We start from the raw sequence: 20,114 nt of genomic DNA on the forward strand, positions 1-20,114 counted from the left end.
ATATTTGTTTGGGAGGAAATATGGACGTTTTATAGTAGTCATTTAAGTATGCAATTAATTTATATTTGCAAAGGATCCTATGTATGTCTGCTGCAAATCCAACTGGAGAAGAAATGCACATATTTTTTAAACATAATAATCTGCTTGTTATAACCTTATAGTGTAACGTCCATGTAGGTAAGCGAAGGAGATGTCTTAGGAAATATAGTTTATTAGTGTCTATTTTTGCTTCAACTGAAATAGTACCAATTAACCCTAAACATATGTTTGTTCGTGTCCTTGTTGGTAAACCCTGAATACTTTTTATTGCAAATCTGAAGGCCCTTTCTAGTGCTAATAACTCGCTTTTGGTAATAGAGTTCCATAGTTCACACCCATAGAGCTTTGGATAAGCAAAGAGCATTAACTAATTTTACACTTGTAGCTGGATTTAGGCCGCGTGGGTGACACCCTGATTGCAAAAGTACCATACTTGTAGACTTGATAGTCTTACATGCTTGTAAGGTTCGATCCCAGTTATTTAGATTTTTATTCAAAGTGATGCCAACATGTTTTATAGAATTTGTGATAGATGTGTGGGGCAAGATACGTGAACATCAAGTATCATAGTTCCTTTTTTTGATCCGCTTAACTCGCTTAGCAATTCGTTTATGTATAAAACATATAGTTTAGGAGAAAGAATACTACCTTTCTAATTATAATCTAATTATATATATATTATATCGCACTTTCAATACATAAATACTAATTTAATCGAAAGACAACATTTTTTACAACACATTCACTATATAAATACTAATACAGTGTACATAAACCGTACAAATACTCATAACTCATAACATATTTTGATTTATATATTAAACCCATTAATTATATTTAATTCTATAAACTACATGCTACCAGTTTAACATTGTAATACTTTATATATTTACTAATCTTAATTTGATCTTCTAAATCTTGGTAACGTCAACACTTAAAAACTACTAAACTGGTATGTTTTGTCTATCTCAAAAGTCTGAGTTGGAATGCCCAGAATGTAAGGGTTGTACAGATTTTACCCAGGTATGTTGCCTAACACACAAAGGGAAAGGGTTGACAGAGAGCATGTATGTGTTCAGGTGAGTAGTGAAAAGCTTGGTAGCTTGGTATGAGTTCTGAAATAAAACTACTAAAATACATATAGTTTAAACAATATTTATTCCCAATTATAATGCTGGTTGGGGATTGGCCAACCGGCAAAATGCCTATATCAAGGCCTCTCTCTACAATTTGAAAACGTAATTCAGGTTTACACAAGATAACAGACCAATGGTAAATTCCATGATTCCAAATCTCAAATACCGGTACATATAATAAATAAATGACATACATATATAGAACTTCACATACGTTGTTTTCGCTTCCTATTTATTGCATGAGTTTATTTTGCGCAAGAATATAGTTCACGATACTGCGTAGCAGTCGAGTGGTATATTCGTTCGCAAAATAAACGAGTGCAATAAATAGGAAGCGAAAACAACGTATGTGAAGTTCTGTATTTATTACATACGTTCTTTTATGTTTTACACAAACGGTTTTTAATTTAACGTCATAACAACACTTTGTTAAATCTATGATCAAAACTCCTTTCATGGATTTACTTAACGTTAAGAATCATACTCTGCGGCAGCCTTTGGTAATGTTTCAAATACAATGTGACGTCATTTGTAAATCATATGTGACGTTTATAAAATAAAAGGCGCTAACTGCAGTAAAAAGAAAAAGGGAATTCCGCCATTTAAAAGTTCCGGTCCATATGGCACATATATGCGATACAAATAAAGTTATCACACGGTCTCAAAATGTCTTTATCACTATAGTACTATTGAATAGGTATGTAATAAACATGATAAAATTACCCTGTTACAATTATATCATTGCAGGTTTGGCTTCGTCCCAAACGGTCTCCGGGTGTACTACACTCGTCGATCTCAGCCCCCACTTCTAACTGGAATGGTAGACCTTTACTACAGGGCAACTGGTGACGTCATGTTTCTCAAACAGGCGCTTCCTCTGTTGGAGAAAGAATACATTTTCTGGATGACCAATCGAACGACAGCAGTCAATACAAGTGGAAAACAGTATGTGCTGAACAAGTACGGAACAAATATCAATAGTGCAAGGTAACGTATTAATGTTTATGTAATGGTAGAATTACAAATGTCAATGGTGCAAGGTAAAGTGTTCATGTTTATGTAATGGAAGAATTACAAATGCCAATGGTGCAAGGTAAAGTGTTCATGTTTATGTAATGGAAGAATTACAAATGTCAATGGTGCAAGGTAAAGTATTCATGTTTATGTAATGGAAGAATTACAAATGTCAATGGTGCAAGGTAAAGTATTCATGTTTATGTAATGATAGAATTACAAATGCCAATGGTGCAAGGTAAAGTGTTCATGTTTATGTAATGGAAGAATTACAAATGTCAATGGTGCAAGGTAAAGTATTCATGTTTATGTAATGGAAGAATTACAAATGTCAATGGTGCAAGGTAAAGTATTCATGTTTATGTAATGATAGAATTACAAATGTCAATGGTGCAAGGTAACGTATTCATGTTTATGTAATGATAGAATTACAAATGTCAATGGTGCAAGGTAAAGTATTCATGTTTATGTAATGATAGAATTACAAATGTCAATGGTGCAAGGTAAAGTATTCATGTTTATGTAATGATAGAATTACAAATGTCAATAGTCCAAGGTAAAGTATTCATGTTTATGTAATGATAGAATTACAAATGTCAATAGTCCAAGGTAACGTATTCATGTTTATGTAATGATAGAATTACAAATGTCAATAGTCCAAGGTAAAGTATTCATGTTTATGTAATGATAGAATTACAAATGTCAATGGTGCAAGGTAAAGTATTCATGTTTAGTAAATGAAAGAATTACAAATGTCAATAGTCCAAGGTAAAGTATTCATGTTTATGTAATGATAGAATTACAAATGTCAATCGTCCAAGGTAACGTATTCATGTTTATGTAATGATAGAATTACAAATGTCAATAGTCCAAGGTAAAGTATTCATGTTTATGTAATGATAGAATTACAAATGTCAATAGTCCAAGGTAAAGTATTCATGTTTATTGAATGGAAGAATTACAAATGTCAATAGTCCAAGGTAAAGTATTCATGTTTATTGAATGTCAATAGTGCAAGGTAAAGTATTCATGTTTATTGAATGGAAGAATTACAAATGTCAATAGTCCAAGGTAAAGTATTCATGTTTATTGAATGTCAATAGTGCAAGGTAAAGTATTCATGTTTATTGAATGGAAGAATTACAAATGTCAATAGTCCAAGGTAAAGTATTCATGTTTATGTAATGATAGAATTACAAATGTCAATAGTCCAAGGTAAAGTATTCATGTTTATGTAATGATAGAATTACAAATGTCAATAGTCCAAGGTAAAGTATTCATGTTTATGTAATGATAGAATTACAAATGTCAATAGTCCAAGGTAAAGTATTCATGTTTATTGAATGGAAGAATTACAAATGTCAATAGTCCAAGGTAAAGTATTCATGTTTATGTAATGATAGAATTACAAATATCAATAGTCCAAGGTAAAGTATTCATGTTTATTGAATGGAAGAATTACAAATGTCAATAGTGCAAGGTAAAGTATTCATGTTTATTGAATGGAAGAATTACAAATGTCAATAGTGCAAGGTAAAGTATTCATGTTTATTGAATGGAAGAATTACAAATGTCAATAGTCCAAGGTAAAGTATTCATGTTTATGTAATGATAGAATTACAAATGTCAATGGTCCAAGGTAAAGTATTCATGTTTATGTAATGATAGAATTACAAATGTCAATAGTGCAAGGTAAAGTATTCATGTTTATTGAATGGAAGAATTACAAATGTCAATAGTCCAAGGTAAAGTATTCATGTTTATGTAATGATAGAATTACAAATGTCAATAGTCCAAGGTAAAGTATTCATGTTTATGTAATGATAGAATTACAAATGTCAATGGTGCAAGGTAAAGTATTCATGTTTATGTAATGATAGAATTACAAATGTCAATAGTCCAAGGTAAAGTATTCATGTTTATGTAATGGTAGAATTACAAATGTCAATGGTGCAAGGTAAAGTATTCATGTTTATGTAATGATAGAATTACAAATGTCAATAGTCCAAGGTAAAGTATTCATGTTTATGTAATGATAGAATTACAAATGTCAATGGTGCAAGGTAAAGTATTCATGTTTATGTAATGATAGAATTACAAATGTCAATGGTGCAAGGTAAAGTATTCATGTTTATGTAATGATAGAATTACAAATGTCAATAGTCCAAGGTAACGTATTCATGTTTATGTAATGATAGAATTACAAATGTCAATGGTGCAAGGTAACGTATTCATGTTTATTGAATGGAAGAATTACAAATGTCAATAGTCCAAGGTAAAGTATTCATGTTTATGTAATGATAGAATTACAAATGTCAATGGTGCAAGGTAAAGTATTCATGTTTATGTAATGATAGAATTACAAATGTCAATAGTCCAAGGTAAAGTATTCATGTTTATGTAATGATAGAATTACAAATGTCAATAGTCCAAGGTAAAGTATTCATGTTTAGTAAATGAAAGAATTACAAATGTCAATAGTCCAAGGTAAAGTATTCATGTTTATGTAATGATAGAATTACAAATGTCAATAGTCCAAGGTAAAGTATTCATGTTTATGTAATGATAGAATTACAAATGTCAATGGTGCAAGGTAAAGTATTCATGTTTATGTAATGATAGAATTACAAATGTCAATAGTCCAAGGTAAAGTATTCATGTTTAGTAAATGAAAGAATTACAAATGTCAATAGTCCAAGGTAAAGTATTCATGTTTATGTAATGATAGAATTACAAATGTCAATAGTCCAAGGTAAAGTATTCATGTTTATGTAATGAAAGAATTACAAATGTCAATGGTCCAAGGTAAAGTATTCATGTTTATGTAATGATAGAATTACAAATGTCAATGGTGCAAGGTAAAGTATTCATGTTTATGTAATGATAGAATTACAAATGTCAATAGTCCAAGGTAAAGTATTCATGTTTATGTAATGATAGAATTACAAATGTCAATAGTCCAAGGTAAAGTATTCATGTTTATGTAATGATAGAATTACAAATGTCAATAGTCCAAGGTAAAGTATTCATGTTTATGTAATGATAGAATTACAAATGTCAATGGTCCAAGGTAAAGTATTCATGTTTATGTAATGATAGAATTACAAATGTCAATGGTCCAAGGTAAAGTATTCATGTTTATGTAATGATAGAATTACAAATGTCAATAGTCCAAGGTAAAGTATTCATGTTTAGTAAATGAAAGAATTACAAATGTCAATAGTCCAAGGTAAAGTATTCATGTTTATGTAATGATAGAATTACAAATGTCAATGGTGCAAGGTAAAGTATTCATGTTTATGTAATGATAGAATTACAAATGTCAATAGTCCAAGGTAACGTATTCATGTTTATGTAATGATAGAATTACAAATGTCAATGGTGCAAGGTAAAGTATTCATGTTTATGTAATGATAGAATTACAAATGTCAATTCATGTTTAGTAAATGAAAGAATTACAAATGTCAATAGTCCAAGGTAAAGTATTCATGTTTATGTAATGATAGAATTACAAATGTCAATGGTGCAAGGTAAAGTATTCATGTTTATGTAATGATAGAATTACAAATGTCAATAGTCCAAGGTAACGTATTCATGTTTATGTAATGATAGAATTACAAATGTCAATAGTCCAAGGTAAAGTATTCATGTTTATGTAATGATAGAATTACAAATGTCAATAGTCCAAGGTAAAGTATTCATGTTTATGTAATGATAGAATTACAAATGTCAATGGTGCAAGGTAAAGTATTCATGTTTATGTAATGATAGAATTACAAATGTCAATAGTCCAAGGTAAAGTATTCATGTTTATGTAATGATAGAATTACAAATGTCAATGGTGCAAGGTAAAGTATTCATGTTTATGTAATGATAGAATTACAAATGTCAATGGTCCAAGGTAAAGTATTCATGTTTATGTAATGATAGAATTACAAATGTCAATGGTGCAAGGTAACGTATTCATGTTTATGTAATGATAGAATTACAAATGTCAATAGTCCAAGGTAACGTATTCATGTTTATGTAATGATAGAATTACAAATGTCAATAGTCCAAGGTAAAGTATTCATGTTTATGTAATGGTAGAATTACAAATGTCAATAGTCCAAGGTAAAGTATTCATGTTTATGTAATGATAGAATTACAAATGTCAATGGTGCAAGGTAAAGTATTCATGTTTATGTAATGATAGAATTACAAATGTCAATAGTCCAAGGTAACGTATTCATGTTTATGTAATGATAGAATTACAAATGTCAATAATCCAAGGTAAAGTATTCATGTTTATTGAATGGAAGAATTACAAATGTCAATAGTCCAAGGTAAAGTATTCATGTTTATGTAATGATAGAATTACAAATGTCAATGGTGCAAGGTAAAGTATTCATGTTTATGTAATGGAAGAATTACAAATGTCAATAGTCCAAGGTAACGTATTCATGTTTATTGAATGGAAGAATTACAAATGTCAATAGTCCAAGGTAACGTATTCATGTTTATTGAATGGAAGAATTACAAATGTCAATAGTCCAAGGTAACGTATTCATGTTTATGTAATGGAAGAATTACAAATGTCAATAGTCCAAGGTAAAGTATTCATGTTTATTGAATGGAAGAATTACAAATGTCAATAGTCCAAGGTAACGTATTCATGTTTATTGAATGGAAGAATTACAAATGTCAATGGTCCAAGGTAAAGTATTCATGTTTATGTAATGATAGAATTACAAATGTCAATGGTGCAAGGTAAAGTATTCATGTTTATGTAATGGAAGAATTACAAATGTTAATAGTCCAAGGTAAAGTATTCATGTTTATGTAATGATAGAATTACAAATGTCAATGGTGCAAGGTAAAGTATTCATGTTTATGTAATGATAGAATTACAAATGTCAATAGTCCAAGGTAAAGTATTCATGTTTATGTAATGGAAGAATTACAAATGTTAATAGTCCAAGGTAAAGTATTCATGTTTATGTAATGATAGAATTACAAATGTCAATGGTGCAAGGTAAAGTATTCATGTTTATGTAATGATAGAATTACAAATGTCAATGGTGCAAGGTAACGTATTCATGTTTAGTAAATGAAAGAATTACAAATGCCAATAGTCCAAAGTAACGTATTCATGTTTATGTAATGGAAGAATTACAAATGTTAATAGTCCAAGGTAGTTCATATTCATGTTTATTGAATGAAAGAATTACAAATGTCAAAAGACCAAGGTAGTTCATATTAATGTTTATTGAAAGGAAGAATTACAAATGTACCGAACATATCAACAGGCTAGGAAACACTATTGGTATATCAAAGAACATGGTATATGATGTCCTGTCTGTGGGAAAGTGCATAAAAAACATCACTTACTGCTCATGAAAAAATGTAGCAGGTTTTCACTCTGTTAGAATTATCAAAAGTTTGGCATCCACTGGACGATGGTTAATTAATCAATGTGCTCTAGTGATGTCGTTAAAGAAAACAAATTTTTAATTTTTCTTTGTAGACCAGAATCATTCAGAGAAGACACGGCCACCGCAGCCCATCTGCCGACTGGTACGTCATTGTGCGTTACGCTGCCAACTGGCTATTACATACATTGTATTCTTACCAGTCCATCTTTGTACTTCACTTGTTCATACTTCTCACATCACATCGCATCATATCACATCACATAGAATAAAATAAAATAATAAAATAAAATATATTAAAATAAAATATAATAAAATAAAATACACAACATAACATAACACATCATATCACACAAAATAAATCAAATCAAATCAATTGTAATGTAATGTAATAAAAAACAATACATATACTCAAATAAACCACAAAAAAACCCTGTTTTCCACAGTAACGAACATCCACACTATATTTATTAAACTGTTTAGTAATTGTAACGAAATGCATCCCGTATTCACCGGACTTTATTTATTTATTTATTGTAATATATTATTATTTATTTATTTATTGTAATATATTATAAAATATATATAAAATAAAATTAACGCAAAAATAAATGCATTCCACACTTCATCGGTAAATAAAATCCGCCGTATATTTATTTGAATGTTTAGTAATTGTAACAAAATGCATCCCGTATTCATCAGACTTTGTTCATGTGTTTGTTTAGTGAAGACAATCCACCCATTACTCATCTGCTACTAATTAACTTTGTGAGCAAAATCCACCCTCTTTTCATCAGCAAATTGTGTTTATTGATTGTAATGACGAAAATCCACCCATTACTCATCTGCTACTAATTAACTTTGTGAGCAAAATCCACCCTCTTTTCATCAGCAAATTGTGTTTATCGATTGTAATGACGAAAATCCACCCATTACTCATCTGCTACTAATTAACTTTGTGAGCAAAATCCACCCTCTTTTCATCAGCAAATTGTGTTTATCGATTGTAATGAGGAAAATCCACCCATTACTCATCTGCTACTAATTAACTTTGTGAGCAAAATCCACCCTCTTTTCATCAGCAAATTGTGTTTATCGATTGTAATGAGGAAAATCCACCCATTACTCATCTGCTACTAATTAACTTTGTGAGCAAAATCCACCCTCTTTTCATCAGCAAATTGTGTTTATCGATTGTAATGAGGAAAATCCAGCCTATAAATTCATTTGATTCCAGTTTATTGTTATGAGAACGATTCACCCTTCATGCTTATGCCAAGTTGTATTCACTATTATACGAAATTCCACTTTGTATTTATTTAACACGGTTTATTTATTGAAATAAGAAAAAAATCCACTCTATTCATCTTACACAATTTATTAACTGTATTGTAGAAAACCAACCCTGTATTCATCTGTCACTGTTTACTCATCATAACGAAGGGTATTCATCTACAATTGTTTATTACTTGCAAGAGGAAACTCTAGATTGTATTATCGGTCATAGTTTATTCATTATAATGAAGGGTATTCATCTACAATTGCTTATTACTTGCAAGAGGAGAATCCAGATTGTATTATCGGCTACAGTTTATTCATTGTAATGAGAAACGCTTATTCTATATTCATTTGTCCACTATATATTCATTATTTATTGATTGGGGGTGAGGAAAATCCACTCTAATCTTTCACTGTTTATTAATTGTAACCTAGAAAATCCACCCTGTATTCACGGCGATATATAGCCGTAAATAAAATGAGTGCGTCGTTAAATAAAACATTTCCTTCCTGTTTATCTTTGTGAGGAACATCCACCTTGTATTCCTCTAGCTCTATTTATTAATTTGCCATGTTTGTGGACGAAGAGAAATCCACCTTGTATTCCTCTAGCTCTATTTATTAATTTGCCGTGCTTGTAGACGAAGAGAAATCCACCGTGTATTCCTCTACCTCTATTTATTAATTTGCTGTTTGTAGACGAAGAGAAATCCACCTTGTATTCCTCTACCTCTATTTATTAATTTGCCATGTTTGTAGACGAAGAGAAATCCACCGTGTATTCCTCTAGCTCTATTTATTAATTTGCCATGTTTGTAGACGAAGAGAAATCCACCGTGTATTCCTCTAGCTCTGTTTATTAATTTGCCATGTTTGTAGACGAAGAGAAATCCACCTTGTATTCCTCTAACTCTATTTATTAATTTGCCATGTTTGTAGACGAAGAGAAATCCACCGTGTATTCCTCTAGCTCTATTTATTAATTTGCCATGTTTGTAGACGAAGAGAAATCCACCGTGTATTCCTCTAGCTCTATTTATTAATTTGCCATGTTTGTAGACGAAGAGAAATCCACCTTGTATTCCTCTAGCTCTATTTATTAATTTGCCATGTTTGTAGACGAAGAGAAATCCACCGTGTATTCCTCTACCTCTATTTATTAATTTGCTGTTTGTAGACGAAGAGAAATCCACCTTGTATTCCTCTAGCTCTGTTTATTAATTTGCCATGTTTGTAGACGAAGAGAAATCCACCTTGTATTCCTCTAGCTCTGTTTATTAATTTGCCATGTTTGTAGACGAAGAGAAATCCACCTTGTATTCCTCCAGCTCTATTTATTAATTTGCCATGTTTGTAGACGAAGAGAAATCCACCTTGTATTCCTCCAACTCTATTTATTAATTTGCCATGCTTGTAGACGAAGAGAAATCCACCGTGTATTCCTCCAGCTCTATTTATTAATTTGCCATGCTTGTAGACGAAGAGAAATCCACCTTGTATTCCTCCAGCTCTATTTATTAATTTGCCATGTTTGTAGACGAAGAGAAATCCACCTTGTATTCCTCTAGCTCTGTTTATTAATTTGCCATGTTTGTAGACGAAGAGAAATCCACCGTGTATTCCTCTAGCTCTATTTATTAATTTGCCATGTTTGTAGACGAAGAGAAATCCACCTTGTATTCCTCCAGCTCTATTTATTAATTTGCTGTTTGTAGACGAAGAGAAATCCACCTTGTATTCCTCCAGCTCTATTTATTAATTTGCTGTTTGTAGACGAAGAGAAATCCACCTTGTATTCCTCCAGCTCTATTTATTAATTTGCCATGTTTGTAGACGAAGAGAGATCCACCTTGTATTCCTCCAGCTCTATTTATTAATTTGCCATGTTTGTAGACGAAGAGAGAATCCACCTTGTATTCCTCCAGCTCTATTTATTAATTTGCCATGTTTGTAGACGAAGAGAAATCCACCTTGTATTCCTCTAGCTCTATTTATTAATTTGCCATGTTTGTAGACGAAGAGAAATCCACCTTGTATTCCTCCAGCTCTATTTATTAATTTGCCATGTTTGTAGACGAAGAGAAATCCACCTTGTATTCCTCCAGCTCTATTTATTAATTTGCCATGCTTGTAGACGAAGAGAAATCCACCTTGTATTCCTCCAACTCTATTTATTAATTTGCCATGCTTGTAGACGAAGAGAAATCCACCTTGTATTCCTCCAGCTCTATTTATTAATTTGCCATGTTTGTAGACGAAGAGAAATCCACCTTGTATTCCTCTAACTCTATTTATTAATTTGCCATGTTTGTAGACGAAGAGAAATCCACCTTGTATTCCTCTAACTCTATTTATTAATTTGCCATGTTTGTAGACGAAGAGAAATCCACCTTGTATTCCTCTAGCTCTATTTATTAATTTGCCATGTTTGTAGACGAAGAGAAATCCACCTTGTATTCCTCTAACTCTATTTATTAATTTGCCATGTTTGTAGACGAAGAGAAATCCACCTTGTATTCCTCTAGCTCTATTTATTAATTTGCCATGTTTGTAGACGAAGAGAAATCCACCTTGTATTCCTCTAGCTCTATTTATTAATTTGCCATGTTTGTAGACGAAGAGAGAAATCCACCTTGTATTCCTCTAGCTCTGTTTATTAATTTGCCATGTTTGTAGACGAAGAGAAATCCACCTTGTATTCCTCCAGCTCTGTTTATTAATTTGCCATGTTTGTAGACGAAGAGAAATCCACCTTGTATTCCTCCAGCTCTGTTTATTAATTTGCCATGCTTGTAGACGAAGAGAAATCCACCTTGTATTCCTCCAGCTCTATTTATTAATTTGCCATGTTTGTAGACGAAGAGAAATCCACCTTGTATTCCTCTAGCTCTGTTTATTAATTTGCCATGTTTGTAGACGAAGAGAAATCCACCTTGTATTCCTCTAGCTCTGTTTATTAATTTGCCATGTTTGTAGACGAAGAGAAATCCACCGTGTATTCCTCTAGCTCTATTTATTAATTTGCCATGTTTGTAGACGAAGAGAAATCCACCGTGTATTCCTCTAGCTCTATTTATTAATTTGCCATGTTTGTAGACGAAGAGAAATCCACCTTGTATTCCTCCAGCTCTATTTATTAATTTGCTGTTTGTAGACGAAGAGAAATCCACCTTGTATTCCTCTAGCTCTATTTATTAATTTGCCATGTTTGTAGACGAAGAGAAATCCACCTTGTATTCCTCTAGCTCTATTTATTAATTTGCCATGTTTGTAGACGAAGAGAAATCCACCTTGTATTCCTCCAGCTCTATTTATTAATTTGCCATGTTTGTAGACGAAGAGAAATCCACCTTGTATTCCTCTAGCTCTATTTATTAATTTGCCATGTTTGTAGACGAAGAGAAATCCACCTTGTATTCCTCTAACTCTATTTATTAATTTGCCATGTTTGTAGACGAAGAGAAATCCACCTTGTATTCCTCTAGCTCTATTTATTAATTTGCCATGTTTGTAGACGAAGAGAAATCCACCTTGTATTCCTCTAACTCTATTTATTAATTTGCCATGTTTGTAGACGAAGAGAAATCCACCTTGTATTCCTCCAGCTCTATTTATTAATTTGCTGTTTGTAGACGAAGAGAAATCCACCTTGTATTCCTCCACCTCTATTTATTAATTTGCTATGTTTGTAGACGAAGAGAAATCCACCTTGTATTCCTCTAGCTCTGTTTATTAATTTGCCATGTTTGTAGACGAAGAGAAATCCACCTTGTATTCCTCTAGCTCTGTTTATTAATTTGCCATGTTTGTAGACGAAGAGAAATCCACCGTGTATTCCTCTAGCTCTGTTTATTAATTTGCCATGTTTGTAGACGAAGAGAAATCCACCGTGTATTCCTCTACCTCTGTTTATTAATTTGCCATGTTTGTAGACGAAGAGAAATCCACCGTGTATTCCTCTACCTCTGTTTATTAATTTGCCATGTTTGTAGACGAAGAGAAATCCACGTTGTATTCTAACCTGGCCTCCGCGGCTGAAAGTGGCTGGGACTTCAGTACTCGGTGGTTTAAGGATGATGCGCTGTCTAAGCCTGAACTCCAATCAACAGTGATAAAGGATATAGTACCAGTAGATCTGAACGGCATCATGTGTATGAACGAGAGACTTCTAGCCAAGTTTTACAATATAACAGGTATTTAGTGTCGATCAGTCAGCACTCTTGTGAGACGTCTAGCCAAGTTTGACAATATAACAAGTATATAGTCTCCATCAACCATCTAACCGTAATTAAAATGTGTTGAGTGCGTCGTTAAATACAACATTTCCATTTCCATTTCCTATCAACCAAGACTCTGTATGCCATCACAGCTGTCTACATTCCATTGACCTCTATCCTGTGCACGTTTGGGATTTGTAGGCTAGCCTTAGGAGTGGCAGTCCTCCTACGGTCGGTGCAGTAGTGATGAAACATCCTGTTACGGATCACCTAGTGAGTGGCAGTCCTCCTACGGTCGGTGCAGTAGCGATTAAACATCCTGTTACGGATCACCTAGTGAGTGGCAGTCCTCCTACGGTCGGTGCAGTAGCGATGAAACATCCTGTTACGGATCACCTAGTGAGTGGCAGTCCTCCTACGGTCGGTGCAGTAGCGATGAAACATCCTGTTACGGATCACCTAGTGAGTGGCAGTCCTACGGTCGGTGCAGTAGCGATGAAACATCCTGTTACGGATCACCTAGTGAGTGGCAGTCCTCTTAAGAACGAGCACATGCTAGTGGATCACGGGAGCAATGACAAGTTTGCCTAAAACATCATTTCGACTCTGCCTTGTGCAGAGATACAATTTTAATAAAAGAGTATTAAAGGCAAGGCGGAGCAGGCGGCTGGGAGGTGGGCTCTACCCCTACCCAATAATTCTGAATCAAAAATATTATTGGTAGTAAATCCCCCAAACCCCACTAAAATCTTGGCCCTTGGTCTCAGTCAGACCCCCCCCCCCCAACCCCCCTCCCCCCTCCGATATCTATTTGCTTCCGCCGTGCCAGCTGTTAGCAAAGTTCTACAATATAACAGGTGCTCATCAATACTCTTGACGAATGTCGGTTGCTCAAGGGTTTGAATTTCGTATTTTGCTAATATAAACTCCATATTTCATTGTGCTTTTATTAAACTGTCTTTAATAGCTGGACATCCGTTTTCGTATGTGTATATATGTATGTATGTATGTATGTATGTAGGATAAAAAAAAATACAATTTGAAACTTTGAGAAGCAGACGGCCATCTTCACTATAGGCGAGTATTGATGTATATGTATAGATGAATGTCCGAGTAACTCTCCATTCCTGAGACGAGGCCCGCTAAAGTCGAGTTCCATTATTTTTCACGAATGGAGAATATCGAGGATATTCCCCTACCTAAAATACACCAATAAACATATTATGTATCAAATTTTAACGTTAGTGGTTCTGGAGGGGTAATACACTAGTGGGTTTTTTTTTAAATCCATTACTGAAAGGTAATGAACAGATTTACAATGGTTTAACAGTGCACGTGTATTTTAAATTTATATATTGACCAGTGTTTACAAGTAAAATGCCAACTGCACATAAAATTAAAAACAATTGGCATTATTGTTATATCCAAAAGAGTTTTCTTTTTCCGTCAAGCCAAATGGAAATTATTGACAGAAACCAGATCAGTGAAGGCTGGTATACGTGGAATATAGTTGGTATAGTAAAAGTTGGTATAGTAATAATTGGTATAGTAGAAGTTGGTATAGTAATAATTGGTATAGTAATAGTTGGTATAGTAATACACATGTAGTTGGTAATAACCACTGAATGTTACGTTATATTATTACCTAGGAAATTATGAAAAATCTGCTGAATTCAGACAAACATTTGAAGAAAGGAAGGAGGCTATAAACTCTGTTCTCTGGAATGAGATTCAGGGAGTTTGGCAGGATTACTACGACCCGACAGCATCTCACAGGAACTACTTCTTCCCATCCAACGTCTTCCCGCTATTCGCGGAGTGCGTCGGCAGCGCGGATCACAACAAAACGTGGTATGAGACCCGGGTGTTGGACTATTTGAAGGTGATTTGAACGAACAGTCTAAACAAGGGTTTTTTTCTTGAATCAAAATGAAAGGAATATTTAACGACACCTTAGCCCGAGTACTTTGACAGCAAGAGAGCTAGACGGACATTTGGAAAGTTATCGCGCTCTCGAACAGTCAGAGATCCAATCTAATTAAATTAGCTCCACTGGTTAATTACTATTACCTGTGGATCTAACAGCAGCCCGTTGGAGCTCATGTCCAGTTGACCGTTCATTCGACCAATCAAAACCTTACTTGCAAAATTATGCCAGTGATTTGAAAAGAATTTGAAAACATTCGGGATTATGCCGAGGGTATACGAAATGATTCGGGTGAAGTATGCCGGAAACTAATTTTAATATAAAATTTTATATAAAATTGGTTTCAAGACGGAAAAAAACCCGTGATGGTATAGCCACAAAATCTGTTTATACTAGTATACAATCCAGAGTTTATTACTGTACTTTTCCCCCTGTTTTTTAATGTTGAAATAGACCAACAAGTTCGCCTATTGCATAAATAGTCTTGCCCAATATTTTTAGAATTTGTATGCTCCCGAATAACGCTATAAAAGGCGAAGTTTAATTGGTCGATATTTAAATTGTTATTTATAGATGAAATGTCACCTGGACATGGGAGTCCACGCAATGCTGTTAGATCTACTGGTAGACCAGTATAACTAATTTTAATCAGATTGTCAGAGATCAATCTATATAAATTCTACGCAATCGCTGCTTACCAAACGGTAGTCGAAGATTCCCACTCTAATACAACAACGATCATATGTTTGACATTAAATACCTTTCCATCGATAATTGTTTTGGATAAAAAAAAAAAAAAAAATTTCACATATTAATCACTAATACATAATAATACATGAAGAAACCCGACAGCACCCACTTTCAATAATGTTCCGGTTAAATACGTAGTTGCTGACGGGTTTCTTCGTGTCGATTATAAAAATCTAGTGATATTCCAATGATTTTTTATAATAATTTTTTTTATCGGATTGTCTCTTACGATGTGATGATCGAGTATAAACATTCTTAAAGGCATACTGTCACAGATTTAAGGACCTTATTTCTCTAAAAATGGATAATAAATAAAAATTACATAATTGTTGGAAACCAAATCTAGCTATCGCATCACCATAACTGAACCATGATGGAGTGAAATCCATGTCATCCCTCTCGGCAATTTTAGTTTTTGAATTATGGACCATTGCCATGGTGTATGGTGGTTATGAAGATGGCTGAATAAAGGACATTTAGGGACAAATCAAATTATAGTTGTTCAGGTAATACTTTGTTAGTCCATTAAATAGGTCAGTGGTCTGTGACAGTATGCCTTTAATCGATTGTCGTGGGAAATGTTAAATATAATTGTGTCTCCATATGTAAATATGTTGGGGGTCGATGTTTGTTTTCATGTGTACTTAAAGAAAAATATATTAAATGGTTATTACAAGTAAAAATAGCCATTTGTCAGGTCAGGACCTACCCTCCGGGGGCAGGGGGGCAGTTGCCTCCCAGATAATCTCCTCCTTTTTTTTCTTTCTTTTTTTGCTCCAAAAACATAGCATACACATCCCAGGGTTTAATTTGTATAGTTTTTCATTTGTTTATAAAAAGCAGTGCCGCCCCACCCCCTCCCTGGATTTTGATCAGGGTACGGCCCTGCAAGTGTAGATTCCGTAAAACACAATAGTTGTACAGTGCTTATAATTATTCCAATCCTTCTTTATGTTCATATAATTCTAACCGATTATGTAATCGAAAGTTGATCGGTTGGTGCAAACCAATTATAACCTATGGTCGATGATGGGAATTCCAACCGATTCCCAACACTAGGGTATGGCCCTGTGTTTTACGAAGCGATCTTAGCGTTAGGATCATCATAAGTGCATACGGTAACTGTGCATTTAAGTTGATTTTAGCACTATGATCGCTTCCTAAAACGAGGCCTAGGATTATAATTGTGTTTCTTTCAGTCTCACATCGCTCTCGATTTCGCCGGAGGTATCCCGACCTCTCTGGTGAATTCCGGTCAGCAGTGGGACTACCCCAATGTCTGGCCGCCATTGCAGCACATCATGGTAACCACGCTGGCAACAAGTGATCTCGCCGAATCTCGCGAGATTGCTCGACACTTGGCTCAGAAATACGTCTTCTCCAACTGGAAAGGGTGGAAGGAAACAAATCACATGTTTGAAAAGGTTTGATTATAACGATGTGGACTCACTAAAGGCTGAGTCACACGGAATACATAATTCGAAATGTACTCTATGTGTTCCTTTCGAATTGACGACGCTAGGATACCAAAAGCCATTTTTCCAATAGTTGTAAAGTTAACGTCAATTAAAAAAGGAAATGGTATAACAACGTAGTAAGGCCTAGAACACGCCAAAAAGACACACAAAAGCAACCACACACACACACACATACACACACACACACACAGACAGACAGAAAGAGAGAGAGATAATGTGTGTGTGTGTGTGTATGTGTGTGTGAGAGAGAGAGAGAGAGAGAGAGAGAGAGAGAGAGACACACACACACATAACAGAGAGAGAGAGAGAGAGAGAGAGAGAGAGAGAGAGAGAGAGAGAGAGAGAGAGAGAGAGAGAGACGCATGCACAAACACCGTTTATAATTAAAGACGCGTAGCATATTTCACTAATGACAGGCATAACAGTATTAATTTAAAATAAATACTCTAAAGTTCAGGGCAGTTTTAAGATTTTGTTCTGGTATAGTGCTACCAAAATACGTTTAACTTAGGCCAAGGTTTAAAATTTCACATGACTGGTAGTTGATGAGGAAATAAATACATTTTGTAACTATTTTCTCTCTTTCAGTATGATGTCAATCGTGTGGGTGGGCGTGGCGGTGGCGGGGAATATGGAGTACAGGCGAGTTTGTACCTTTAAATAATTGAACGTGGTTATTTCGACGTTCGTGGAAGTATGAACAACAGAATCCCTACAATAACAATCGAACTCTCTTCAGGAAATTAATACGCAGCACTGGCCTCGGTAGTGTTGTGGTTAAGCTATCGGACATAAGGCTGGCGAATACAAGGTTCGCAGTCCGGTACGAGTTTTAACGACTCGATGGATAGATGTAAGACCACTACACCCTCTTCTCTCTCTTGCTAACCACTAACAACTAACCCACTGTCCTAGACAAACATCCCAGATAGTTGTGGTGTGTACCCAGGACAGTGTGCTTGAACCTTAATTGGATATGAGCACGAAAATAAATTAAAATGAAATGAAGATACGCAGCATTTAAGGGTTTTCCGTCAATAGCCGAACGAGGAATTCTTATTCTTACATGCGTTCATACAAACAACTTTTTAAAAAAATTATTATTTTTTTAGTAACCAATAACATAATAGTGATTGAACATTAAAAAATAGCACAAATCGTTTATTATTTTAAACAGAGAAAGAAAGAAAGAAAACAGCTGACATTATCTATTTAGTGTTTTTTAAGCACTGCCGAAAGTAAAGTTAAAGTTTGTTTTGTTTAACGACATCACAAGAGCACAGTTGCCGAAATTAGTGTATAATTGGGCTCATGTAGCTCGCGTGTCCTCTAGCGCCGATCTGTTTATTTATCCTGCAAAAATTGTCAAGACCCCCCCATTCCCCCCCCCCCCCCCCCCCCCCCCCCCGATGACTAGATAAATAGCTTTTTACGACAGAACTACTTTTACATTAGTTGTCATCAGCAAAGAAATGTTGTATTGTTCAAAGTTACTTAATCTTTTATTTCCATTCGATTGTTTTGATTTTTATAAACCGTTTTAAAGACACTTTTTAATTAAAATTAAGAAATAATTTGTTGTCATTTAAGAACTATTTTGTTTACTACTCCAGAAAAGGGTAAAGTTGTGAAATAAAACGGATCATTTCATTAATATTTCGTATTATGTAGATTTCAGGATAAATAAAATAGCTGCTTACGGTCTTCAGAAATCGGCCTTATCCTGCCCAGGTTGAATGGCGAATGACACAGCTTTGCCATTCAAACCTTCCCTGGAAAAGGCCAATAACTTAACACGGTAACCAGTTATTTTTTATTTATCATGTATTTCCAATAACCGTTGATGTGCTAGGCATTGTGTGACTTCAATCTCGTTTATTTTCACAGACTGGTTTCGGGTGGTCTAATGGCGTTCTTCTGGATTTTCTTCATCGCTATGGAGACTCCTTGACAACCAGTGATCAAACCGATGACACCAAAGCCTGCCGTTCTACACGGTGCCAAGATACTAGTTCTGTTTTCATTTATAATGTGTTAATCATTTCCTATTTGTTTAGCTAAAAAGCATAGTGTTGTGAACATTTAACCTTGCCTAAGTTGTATCGACGTGTGCTGTCAATGTTTCATAGTGACATAGCGCCTTTAATGTTAGAAACGGGTAGATATTAATATTTTTATATTCACAAAAGAACGTGTTTTAACGGTCTTATTTATGTAGAATGTGAAGCTATTCACGGTCCTCTTTATGATGACATCAGAGTAGATATTGTTAAAAAGGCAGTAGTGACTGTAGTAAACTTTCATAACCTTTTAGGTAAAGAAAAAAAAATGACATTACTTTCAACCCGCCCGGATATTGTTAAAATTAGAGCCAAAAGTTGCCATCATATTTTATTACGTTACCAGACTTTTTTTTATACGTGTTGACATATAAATATGTTATGGTTTTTAGGGTGGGTTTTTCTTGTAAATACAATACTTTTTAAATATTTCTGATAGTATTTTAATAGTTCTAAAAGCTGTCATAATTTCATATGCGTGGCTTGTATATTTTTATTGCTGTATTACTGTTGAACTCGTGTTTTTATTTTAAAGGAACATACCCTAGTTTTTAAACACTAAGGTATATTTTTTTACTATTTTAGCCGTTTTTGATAACTGAAATCATACTTTACTTAGATTTTATTGTTTAGATTAACAATGTCCGTACATTCGAAGTGTTTTTGGTTATCCTGGTGTTTTTAACATCACAAAATGCATTTCTCATATTTTTTAAAACGCACGTGCGTCTGAGAAGTAACAGTTATGGAGTCGAGTATTAGTCCGTTTTCAGAGGGTATTTTACCATTTCAAAGTCACAGGCT

At 34.0% G+C, this 20,114-nt stretch overlaps 1 protein-coding gene across 1 annotated transcript in view; it reads left to right on the forward strand.

Annotated features, from left to right (window-relative positions):
- The window catches only part of LOC121386104 (trehalase-like), a 35,501-nt gene extending 15,603 nt beyond the window's left edge, over window positions 1-19,898 (forward strand). The window contains exons 8-14 of the mRNA XM_041516902.1: window positions 1,923-2,162; window positions 7,696-7,745; window positions 12,871-13,071; window positions 14,745-14,977; window positions 16,972-17,196; window positions 17,839-17,892; window positions 19,138-19,898. Coding sequence (XP_041372836.1) covers window positions 1,923-2,162; window positions 7,696-7,745; window positions 12,871-13,071; window positions 14,745-14,977; window positions 16,972-17,196; window positions 17,839-17,892; window positions 19,138-19,311 — 1,177 coding nt within the window. The 3' untranslated portion in view covers window positions 19,312-19,898. The remainder of the gene's footprint in view (window positions 1-1,922; window positions 2,163-7,695; window positions 7,746-12,870; window positions 13,072-14,744; window positions 14,978-16,971; window positions 17,197-17,838; window positions 17,893-19,137) is intronic.
- The last annotated feature ends 216 nt before the right edge of the window (window positions 19,899-20,114 follow it).

This window comes from Gigantopelta aegis, chromosome 12 (genome assembly GCF_016097555.1).
Source record: "Gigantopelta aegis isolate Gae_Host chromosome 12, Gae_host_genome, whole genome shotgun sequence".
In the NCBI taxonomy this organism is placed as follows: Eukaryota; Metazoa; Mollusca; class Gastropoda; order Neomphalida; family Peltospiridae; genus Gigantopelta; species Gigantopelta aegis.